We start from the raw sequence: 11872 nt of genomic DNA, 5'->3' as shown, positions 1-11872 counted from the left end.
CTGGCTTAAGTACATGTTGAACAATTTTTTCCTAGTTTCTCCAATTAATTTAAAATTATAAACTAAAGCGCAAAAAACCCCATGAGTTTTTGGAAAAGGGCCTTAAAAAATTAAAGCCTATGACTGATTTACATGAAGGGCAGACATTTTAAAATCAGTTTGCTCATATTTGTCCTTAATTAAGATGAATATCACGGGACTTATCATTTAATAAGCTTTTTTCCAGAATGTGTTTCCTGCTAATACAGTTTTGCATGGCTATACACCAAACCTGACACTTTTGTTTTCCAATGTAAATTAAAAATGTTCCTCCTTGTTCTTTAAAGCTCACTCATGCAGCTTCTCTTTTTTTCCAGTCCTTTTGCTTTACTGTACTCACAGCTATTCACATATACAACAAGCAAGTAACCATATCCTACTCTATAAAATGACAATTATTAGTAACGTAACTGATTTTGAGACTGGGCAGTTTTATGTTTCAACTAGAGGTTGTCTCACCCTGGGCCTTGAATGGTATTTTTCTGGGAAAAATTAAAACTACAGAATGCCAAGACAATCTGTAAAATCTGAGAGAAATGCCTGTACTCCAAAGCACCCTCTTTTTTTTTGGTTTTAATATCTTAGCTTTTATGTATTTTATATATAAGACAGCAAGCTTACAGAAGCAAGGCAAGCTAGAGAGATGGCTGAATAAAGCCATATATCCATAGGTAAACACTTTAAACAGAAAGATATTGAACACAATATATATATATCATATAAATAATATATTTTGGAATAATTTATTTGGAGGAAGGCATTCAGGGGGATGCATTAGATGAGCCCACTCGTCAGTGCTCTGAAATTTCATTTAAAGTTTTGGCATTTTGGTCCATCATCTGGACATGACGTGTTTAAAGCAAAAAGCAGAGGGGAATGATGCTGTGGTGGCTGGTTACTATGAGAAGTAGGGAATTTTCTCTCTGCTTCAGCAGCCCACAAAATATTTGTCTGACATCAAAATGCAATTTTCTACCTCAAATGCAGCCATTAAAAAGGCAGGTGTCTCGGGCAGCTGTTGCAACCTCTTCTGGACCAGCTTTTCTAAGCCTATTAGGAAAAGCTATTTTTAATACCCGCTCCAAATACCAACCAAATTGGTTCCTTGGCAGAAGTGTTTTTCCCATGCAAGAGGAGCCTAACTCTGTGCCATGGGCCAGCCAATGCTGGCTGTGTGGTACGAGGGTGACGTGACCATGGAAGTCACTGCAGGGCAGGATGTGGTTCTCTACATCTGGGGCTTCCCCCTAGAATGGGGGATTGCTTAATAAAGGGGTGATATCTCTAGGTATCAAACCATACTTCAGGTGTCAGAAAGCAGAAATATTCCCTAAAGCTTCATGGGAAAGCCTCAAGTAAATACATGGTGACTTGCAGGGTGTCTGCAGGCATTAGTTGCTCCACCCGAATCAATGAGGTTGGCTTTGGCCAGCTAAGGACTTGGTCCTGACCATACAACTCTGGCATGAAAACCCTTGGGGATGAAAACCTTGGGGATGAAAGCCCTTGAAAGCCTCTGCCGTGACAGAGACTGAGCCCTGTTGATAAACCTGATGTTTAAAAGACTTTTCAATACAAGTCAGAGACTTCTCCTGCTAAATGTAGTCATCTCCAGCAAGGTCCTCGTTATTTCTGTGTTGATCACTCTCTTTCTCTTCTCTCTCTCTCCCACTCTCCCCCCTTCCTGCTAACCAGGTTTACATGCGTGTACGGCGTACGCTGTATGCACACATGAAAAAAAAATATAATTTCTATTTTTTTGTTTTCTGTGTTGTCTCATGTTATTTTCTGTGCTCTACTGCAGTTCAAGTAACCAAAAGGGATATCATCTTTCTTTTGGATGGATCACTCAACGTCGGAAATGCCAACTTCCCCTTTGTGCGTGACTTTGTTGCCACCCTAGTTAACTACCTTGATGTCGGCAGTGACAAAATCCGAGTTGGCTTAGTGCAATTTAGCGACACTCCTAAAACTGAGTTCTTTCTATATTCCTACCCAACCAAATCAGACATAATTCAACGTATGGGGCAGCTGAGGCCCAAGGGGGGGTCAGTGCTGAACACTGGCTCTGCACTGAACTTTGTGCTTTCGAATCACTTCACGGAAGCTGGTGGGAGCAGAATAAATGAACAAGTGCCGCAGGTCCTAGTCCTGGTGACGGCAGGGAGATCTGCCGATCCCTTCTTGCAAGTTTCCAATGAATTAGCTCGGGCCGGAGTGCTGACTTTTGCTGTTGGAGTTAGGAATGCGGATCAGGCAGAACTTGAACAGATTGCCTTTAATCCAAGAATGGTTTATTTTATGGATGATTTCAGTGCTCTGGCAGCTTTACCCCAGGAGTTAAATAAACCTATAACAACATATGTTAGTGGAGGTGTGGAAGAGGTTCCACTCGCCCCAACAGGTAATATCTACCTTCCTTCATGTTGACTGCATTAAGTTAATCTTGTTTTTCTTGACTGTTTGTTCCCAATGTACACCTTCACATCTGTCCAGGGCCCCGAGTCATCAAAGTGGTTAGGGCTCTGCTTAACCTTGACACAGTCAGCTCTTAATTTTGCTCAAGTCATTGCTTTAAAGACAGCCCAGTTTTAAGACTTTTGGCAGGTCAGGACCAAATAAGGATCTGAGTGAGTCTGTGCCCACCAGTGTGTTCCCTTTCTGTTGCTATACTAATGTCACAACCTGTAAATGCATCGTCAGACAATGGGAACATGCACTTTTGGCCCCAAGAAGTGGGGTGGAAAGGTTAAAGTCATGTCAAAGAGCACAGAGAAGCAAAGGTCTAGCCAAGTACAGGTGGCCAAATCCTTCCCCAGAACCACTGTGTCAAAGTGCTGTTCTCAGGCTATCACAGAGGCTGAATTTGACTCCAGATATTCATAGTTATCCTTCAACATTAAACTACAAAGCTTTTGGCAAGTTTAACCCTTTTTAAACAGGTATTTGCTCACTAATGCTGTTAATGTGGCTAAGTGTATATGAAGACATAAAACCAACCAGGATTGCTTAGTATGGAAAGGAGACCATTATGATGAATATGGAAAAATGTTAAGACACAAAGATACAAGGTGCTTGGTTTTGCCTTGGATATTCAATGAAATTAAAAGGGCATCAAACAGAAACAGGTAAAAGGATTTTTCTCCTCTGAAAGTCATATCTCACCTATGGATTTAGATGCCTCCTTGCCTCACAAATGGGAGAAGTACTTTAAGAGAATACAGAAAACCTTTTGTGTATGTATGAACTGATGTCTGTTTGTTTTCCACCAAGCCTTTAAATAGAAAAAAAGCCCTCCACTGTTGTTGTACTTCATGTCTGTATGACCATCAGATTGCTAGAGCATAAACATCACTGGCCTGATCTGAAACAGCCAATTTATGATATAACTGATATGATGTGATACAATGTATGATATGACTGTCTGGTTGCCTGAATTTATTGAGTCTTAAGAAAGAGGTGTCCTTGCTTCCCTTTTCTTCTCAGATAAATAAGTCAAAGGTACTGTTTAGTCCTGTAGCCTTTGAATACTTTGGTAAATGAAAATCACTTGCTTTGTGTATTGAAACCCAGCTAATTTGCAGAGAACTTTCTAGGATGACATTTAAGAAGAAAAATGCCTTCATATTTTTTTCCCCTCTTTTCATTTGTGAATTTATTCTAGAAAGCAAGAAAGATATTTTATTCCTGATTGATGGCTCAGCCAACCTCTTGGGTAGCTTTCCTGCCGTCCGGGACTTTGTACATAAAGTCATTTCTGACCTGAACGTGGGTCCTGATGCCACACGAGTAGCTGTGGCTCAATTCAGTGACACCATCCAAATTGAATTTGACTTTGCTGAACTCCCATCTAAGCAAGACATGCTTCTCAAAGTGAAAAGGATGAAGATAAAAACCGGGAAGCAACTGAACATTGGAGTAGCGCTAGATGAAGCTATAAGGAGGCTGTTTGTGAAGGAAGCTGGAAGCAGGATCGAAGAAGGGGTTCCTCAGTTTTTGGTCCTCCTTGCTGCTGGAAGATCGACTGATGATGTGGAGCAACCATCAGATGCTCTGAAGCAAGCTGGAGTAGTGACCTTTGCTATCAAAGCCAAAAATGCTGACCCTGTAGAGCTGGAAAGGATCGTTTACGCCCCACAATTCATTCTGAACGTTGATTCCCTCCCTCGGATTTCAGAGCTTCAGCCAAACATAGTCAACCTATTGAAAACTATCCAGCTTCAGCCAACAGGTACAGGGACCCCTCAGGTTTCCAAGAGGCTGATAGACACCACTTACATGCCCCTCTCAAATTGGTTAACTGGGGCAATTGGGTCTGGTGATGTTTTAAACCATTATGTAGAAACTGCTATTGTACTTGTGTTTTCCTCTGGTCAGACCCTGACCCAGCAAAGCATTAAGGTCCAAACTGAATTTTAAAGATGAATAAGGAAAAAAAGCCTTTTGTTTGGCTGCAAGAGCTGTAGTCAGTGCTGTTACCAGTGTGTAAAACATGGTGCAAACCTGAAATAAGAGGGTGATTGGTGCAAAAATTGTTGTGTGATGTTGGGCGAGGGTTAGAAGAAGCAAATAAAGGGCTTGTACGGATTTGTCTTTCCATCCTCCCTTTTCTGGAGGAGTGGTAGGGAGTAAGGAGCACTGCAGCACACTGGATTCACTCTTGCTCTGTTATTTGTCACGGGATAAGTCGGCAGTTTCTACATTTTGCACCAGTAAAATAGAGGCTCTTGAATCAGTTACTATTTCAAGCTCAGTAGATGAGTATGGATTAATTAAGGAAAAAAAAAATCACATGGCATCACAATTATAAATCGACACTGCAGTACTGGAAATTATTCATGTCCAGCTGTGTGATTTCCTGAGGCAGCCCTAATTTGAGAATTAATCTGTCACCCAATAGCAAGTGGGAGCAAGAAAAAGTGTAATAACATCCCTGTCATCTCTCTGTAAAAGTCCAGGGCAGATGGACTTAGAATCATAGAAACATAAAAAAGAAATAGGGCTGGAAGGGATCTCAGGGTGCCATCTGCTACATACCCTTGTCCCCAACAGAATCTTCTTGTCCAGAACCAGTTGACAGTGGTCTAATCTGTTCTGAAAACACTCTGGTGGGGAGTTCCCAGCCTCCATAATCAACCTGTTCCATTGCTTTGATCTATATCAGTAGATACTTTTCCTTAATGTCAAACCTCTGCCTTCCTAGTCACAGCGTAAGCCTTTTATATCTCCTTCAACTCAAAGAGGATGCAGATGTCAGCTCAGTCACGTGTTTTGTGGGACAACCTTTCATTTACTTTAAGCTTGCCCTGTATATCTTGACTCAGTCCTCATGTCACCAGCTGTGTATGCAGTTCATTCCATCTTTCCTTGAAGGTCTTGCAGGCTTTCTACCTTTTCACCCTTGTCTTTCCATCAGCCTGCTCCAAATGACCAGAGCATAACAATGGTGTCCCCTGGTCACTTCTTGCCCCATTCTTTTCATATGGTGTCATTGCCTTTCCCATATTTGTGCAGCTTCTGCCCCAACATGTAGTGCCACTGGTGCTCTTGAATTGCATCTTCCTTCTTCAAACCATTTTTGTCTTGTCAAGATCATTTTTAATCCCTTTGACCACCAAGTACTGTGAAGGATTGTGCTAACTGTTCACAAACAGCTGCATCCACCTGCTTTTCCTAGTATTCTTGGCTAAATGAGAGCCACCTCACTGGAGTACCCATATTTTTTTCTTCTATATCTGCTACCTAGACACTTTTGTTAGAACTCTCTTCCCTTGCTCCTGAACTTCAGAGGAGCTGGATGAAACTGGGATACACCAGGCAATGGTTGCTTCTTCTTTCTACCTGTATTGCTCAACAAGCTATATTAATATTCCAGTCCTGTTCATTAACCCACCAAGTTTCCAACGTTCTTCTTAAATAATAACCTTGATCTGAAGTCTGCATGAAGACTTCAACTGCCCTTCTTAACTCTTTATACATCCTAAGCAGATATTTAAGGTTTTCTTCAGAGGGACAGATCATGCTCCTGCTCATCCTACTTGACCTTGCTGTAAACAAGTCAACAGCACTTTTGGAGATGCCATCCACCCATGACTGTGTTTGAGTGGTCATGATGTTTTCTGCTTGATTGAGCCAAAGCTTTGCAATTCTGTTAATCAATAGCAGAACATGTCAACAGTTCTCTGATCTTTGACATGTAACAGTCTTGGTCTTTTAAAAAGAGAATGTTTGGTCACAATTAACATTTTTTTATGCTTAAAGTTAGTAAAAGAAAATAAACATCAGAGTCTAGCATTTTAGAAAGGCATTTCAGCATTTTTAGTTAGATGGTCTTCCCAGAAAATGCTTATTTTTTGTGAGAATATGCAGGATTTTTTATTTCTAAGTTCAGTGATGCTTCAGAAAAGCTTTTCTCTCTCTCTCTCTTCACTGACTCCCTGTGAGCACGCTCTCTGCAGTATGCCATTTCCTTCACAAACTCAGTTTTCTCTGGGAGCAGAAGATCCCTGATGCCCCAGACTCCTGTTGCATGTTGCAAAGCTATGTTTCAGCTTCCCAGTCCCCTTGGGAGCAGATGGCTTCTCCCAACCTCAGGTAGGGGATGGCACCCAGAGTCCCTTGGCACCCTATTTCCTATGGGTCTATGATTCTATGACTCGGTGGATAAGGCACAGCACAAGTTGCACTGTGGTTTCCACTGACTTCCACCCATCTGCCTCTTCACCAGGGATTGCATCTGATGGTAAAGGAACCATCCTGACCACCCATCTTGAGGCCTCACTTTTCCCACCCTGAGCTTTTGTACTCCTTCAGTTCAATGTATGTGGAGAATAATAATCACTGCAAAAGAGAATTTCACTTATCCCCCCCCTTCCTTACTTGTCTCAAACAGTAGTTGAAAGAAGTGAGAAGAAGGACGTGGTGTTTCTAATTGATGGCTCTGATGGTGTCAGAAGAGGTTTCCCTCTACTGAAGACCTTTGTCCAAAGAGTTGTTGAAAGCCTGGATATCGGTCCTGACAAGGTCCGTGTAGCTGTGGCACAGTACAGCAACGTCATACAACCCGAGTTCTTACTCGACACCCATGAAGACAAAGCAGAGCTCATCAGTGCCATCCAGGAGCTGAAGGTTATGGGAGGATCTCCTCTGAACACTGGAGCAGCCCTTGACTATCTCATCAAGAATGTCTTCACAGTGTCGAGTGGCAGCAGGATAGCAGAGGGCGTCCCACAGTTCCTCATTCTGCTGACTGCTGACCGGTCCCAGGATGATGTGAGGAGGCCCTCGGTGGTCCTGAAGACAAGTGGCACGGTGCCCTTCGGCATTGGGATTGGAAATGCTGACCTTACAGAGCTGCAGACGATTTCCTTCCTCCCGGATTTTGCTATCTCTGTGCCTGACTTCAGCCAGCTGGATACAGTGCAGCAGGTCGTTTCCAACAGAGTCATCCGGCTGACCAAGAAAGAGATAGAGTCACTTGCCCCTGATCTGATTTTTACATCACCCAGCCCAGGTGAGAAGATGTTTGTGTCTGCACCAAGAGCCAGCGGCAAAATATGATGTTTAGTAACATCATGGTTGCAACACAAACTGAGAAAAACAAAGATGGTCACAGCTAAGACTCCAAGTCCATCTTGGTGTCACTGTTGATGTTTATTTTTTTCCTTTCATGTACTTAGGTTTGGTAGGAGCTGTGTAATTCAACTGAGCCACCTTTAATCTCAGTCCTTCAAGGTGGCCCATGTTGTATCCACATGGAAGACCCACAAAGTGAATGCTACAACCTTAATCTTATTTTAAGTTGATGGATTTTAAGTCCATGCTATTCCTCCTGGAATGGAAATTGCATCATTTAGATGATACAGGGACACCTTCATACCCCTATAAATGAAGGTCAGCTTTCTGCTAAATGTAAGACCTGCTGACATGTCTTACATTTGCCACGCTCATTCACTGAGGGAAGGGAAGCTGGAAGTGAGCATCAGGAAAAAGATCAGATCTTCTGTTTCTGGTCTTGCTTGGAATGAAATACAACTAGCACATGCCTGGGATGAAGGGCACCCATCCCAGATCATTTCCTTTCAAGTCCACCATCCTACTCTTATCTGTTCCTTCACTTCCGAGCCAGACTGTTTTCCTCCATTCCCATTTTTCATGTGTGATATTCAGTGATAATTCAGGCTCTGATCTGAATTACCACTGAGGAAACACTTTATTAGGAAGAAAAAAGTCATCTTGGAAAGGCAGAAGCTGAGACAATAATAGGATAGAAGCTGTCCTAGAGGACAAAGCCGAGGAAACATGGGTGGTCCCGAGTGTAAAACAGCCACAGGCTGCCTGACAACCTGCCTTGAGTAAGGAGCATCACCAGGCTACGTTTCCTTGGGTGGAGACCCCATGAGGAATTATTGTTCCAGGTTTCTCCTTCTTGAAGTTGCTGTTCTTGCACTGCCTGGGCATGTCCCTGGCAGACTGGTCCTGTCTCTGGGTAGAATCCAGAACTGCCTACTGGGGCTCCCAGGAGATATCACAGGGAACAAAACAATGAACATCCTCCCCATGGCCAAAGGCATGGGCCAGTGATGTAGATGATGAGCTTAGCTGCCCTCCATAAGCAATGCCTGATGCATCTTCTGACAATTGCCTTCTTTCCTGCAGCGGGTGTGAAGAGGGACGTTGTGTTCATGGTTGATGGCTCCCGCTATGCCGCCCAGGAATTCTACCTCATCCGTGATCTCATTGAGAGGATAGTGAACAACCTGGATGTGGGCTTTGACACCACCAGGATTTCAGTGGTCCAATTCAGTGAGCATCCCCACGTGGAGTTCCTGCTCAATGCCCACTCCACCAAGGATGAGGTGCAGAGTGCTGTGAGACGGCTGCGGCCACAGGGTGGCCAGCAGGTGAACGTGGGGGAGGCCCTTGAGTTTGTGGCAAAGACCATCTTCACCCGGCCTTCTGGGAGCCGCATAGAGGAGGGCGTCCCTCAGTTTTTGATCATCCTCTCCTCCCGCAAGTCCGACGATGAATTAGAGTACCCATCGCTCCAAGTCAAACAAGTAGGGGTGGCACCTATGGTGGTAGCGAAGAACGTGGATCCTGAGGAGTTGGTACAGATTTCCCTTAGTCCTGATTATGTATTCCAAGTCTCTAGCTTCCAGGAACTGCCCAGCCTCGAGCAGAAGCTGCTGACTCCTATTGAAACCCTGACTGTTGACCAAATTAGACGGCTGCTGGGAGATGTGCAAACCATCCCAGGTAAGGCTCTGCCAACACCGGCTGTCTCTGGGTTGCTATTCAAATAAATGCTGCCCAAATGTGTAAATAACTTTCCATCCTTTGTCTCTAAACTGAGATTTTCCTCAGCTAAAAGCAAAGGTGTAGCACTTGTACAATTTTAAAATAAAACTTTTAAACATGTGGAAATTCTACCCAAGTACCTAAATAAATTATAACTTTTGATATATTACATATTTTGATTTTCAAGTCAAATATCACCTATTCCCATTTAGCAGTTCTCTAGCAAAGAGACATAAATCTGGGGAAAAATGAAGCTGGAAACACTGACGAATCCAGAGAAGAACACTAATGAACACAACAGATAAGGCTCTGAGTAGTGCATGCTTCAAATATTAGGCAGAATATTAACACACCCACTCGTGCTTGCACACAAGCCCTTTTGGAGAGGTTCCCCACAGCACCATGCCTAAAGTTGGCTAAAATATGACACACAATTTCACATCACAGTCGAGCAGATAGCACAGAAATCCTCCAGCAAAGCTTAAGCAAAGACTTGTCACACAAGTGATTTCCTCTCTCCTTGCTTCCCTGCAGATATTTCTGGTGATGAAAAGGACGTCGTCTTCCTCATTGACAGCTCTGACAGTGTTAGACCTGATGGACTTGCTCACATTCGGGATTTCATCAGCAGAATAGTTCAGCAGCTGGAAGTTGGGCCAAACAAAGTGAGAATTGGTGTGGTGCAGTTCAGCAACAACGTCTTCCCTGAGTTCTACCTGAAGACCCACAAGTCCAAAAATGCTGTCCTGCAAGCCATCCGTCGCTTGAGGTTTCGAGGGGGGTCCCCTGTGAATGCTGGCAAAGCCCTAGACCACGTGGTGAAGAACTACTTCATTAAGTCTGCAGGGAGCAGGATAGAAGATGGAGTGCCCCAGCACCTAGTTGTCATCCTCGGAGATCGATCCCAAGATGATGTGAACAGGCCTGCTAACGTGATCACTTCAACCAGCATTAAACCTCTGGGTGTCGGAGCCAGGAACGTGGACAGGAGCCAGCTGCAGGTCATTACCAATGATCCTGAGCGCGTGCTTGTGGTACAGGACTTCACGGGACTCCCAACTTTAGAAAAGAAAGTGCAGAGTATTCTTGATGAGCTTCCAATACCTACAACAGAAACCCCTGGAGTTTTAGGACCTGGTAAGACTGCTGCTCATCCTGTAGACTTTTCTGAACAGAGCACAGATAGAATTTGTATAATATGAAAATGATCCTTTCCTATGCTCAACATAATAACACCTTTTGATTCCCAACCCTTTAGTCTCATTGCTTTAAAGAAGACTTTGAAGATCTTGTTGAGTGTAGGAAAGAATAGAATTAAATTTGAAATGAGATGTGAGGGTGTCTATCACAAAAACCAGTAATGTTGAGTGAAGTATGATAAATGTGTTGTATAAAACCTTCCTTCTTGTACAGATGTAAAATCATGCCGAAGACTGATGAAACTGAAAAGGTGGAAAGAAGAGAGAAACACAACGCTACTTCACAAAGCATTTAGCTTCTTAAATATTAGAGATGCCACGAACAATTATCAATAACTGTCTTTTCTTTGTAATCCTTTCAGGAGCTAAAAAACAGGCTGACATTGTGTTTTTGCTGGATGGCTCCATCAATCTGGGGAGGGATAACTTCCAAGAAGTTCTCCAGTTTGTCTACTCCGTGGTGGATGCCATTTATAGGGATGGCGACTCTATCCAAGTAGGACTGGCCCAATACAACTCAGATGTCACAGATGAGTTTTTCCTCAAGGACTACTCCACCAAACCTCAGATTTTAGATGCCATCAACAAAGTAATCTACAAAGGTGGCCGAGTGGCAAACACCGGTGCGGCCATCAGGCACATCCAGGCAAAACACTTTGTGAAGGAAGCTGGCAGTCGAATCGACCAGAGGGTGCCCCAGATAGCCTTCATCATCACAGGTGGGAAGTCCTCGGACGATGGGCCAAGTGCCTCTTCGGAAATCGCGCAGAAAGGCGTCAAGGTGTTCGCAGTCGGCGTGAAGAACATCGACCTGAAGGAAGTTACAAGGCTGGCCAGTGAAAGTGCCACAAGTTTCAGAGCATCCACAGCCCAGGAGCTATCTGAGCTGAATGAGCAGGTCCTGGTTACGCTGGAAGCTGCTATGGAGGAGAAATTGTGCCTAGGAACGACAGACGTTACAAGAGGTAAGCGTGATCCTTTGGGAATGTGCTCAGGTCATTCCTCAGGGTGGCTTTTAATATCCAATGCGTTTTGATGGACTTGTCCAGCCTGCTCTTCTGCTTTGCCTATAGCCTGAGGTGCAGCATGGGCTCAAACCTCCTCCATGAGTGTGGTGGTAGGCTGCAAGCCTTTGGTACAAGAGCTACCTACTGGCATGCTTCAGCATGTGAATGACTGGTATCCATCACTGCAGAGGTGCCAAGGTGGAAGAATTTCAGATATGACAGGCAGGCACTAAATCACTGACCTCCTACTACCACATCAGAGGGGCTTCTTGAATTAGCTACCTTTGGATTCATCCTCACTGCTTTCCTCTCCAGATGTGCAGGCAT

General features: G+C 43.8%; 1 protein-coding gene across 1 annotated transcript in view; it reads left to right on the top strand.

Annotated features, from left to right (window-relative positions):
• Positions 1–11872, top strand: part of COL6A3 (collagen type VI alpha 3 chain) — a 55488-nt gene that overhangs the window by 11775 nt on the left and 31841 nt on the right. Inside the window, exons 5-10 of the mRNA XM_010178342.2 lie at positions 1844–2443; positions 3704–4270; positions 6932–7552; positions 8698–9297; positions 9874–10476; positions 10901–11503. Of these exons, the coding sequence (XP_010176644.1) occupies positions 1844–2443; positions 3704–4270; positions 6932–7552; positions 8698–9297; positions 9874–10476; positions 10901–11503 (3594 nt within the window). The remainder of the gene's footprint in view (positions 1–1843; positions 2444–3703; positions 4271–6931; positions 7553–8697; positions 9298–9873; positions 10477–10900; positions 11504–11872) is intronic.

The sequence above is a fragment of the Antrostomus carolinensis genome, unplaced genomic scaffold (genome assembly GCF_000700745.2).
Source record: "Antrostomus carolinensis isolate BGI_N321 unplaced genomic scaffold, ASM70074v2 scaffold15981, whole genome shotgun sequence".
Lineage (NCBI taxonomy): Eukaryota > Metazoa > Chordata > Aves > Caprimulgiformes > Caprimulgidae > Antrostomus > Antrostomus carolinensis.
This window is presented reverse-complemented; position numbering and strand designations above follow the sequence as displayed.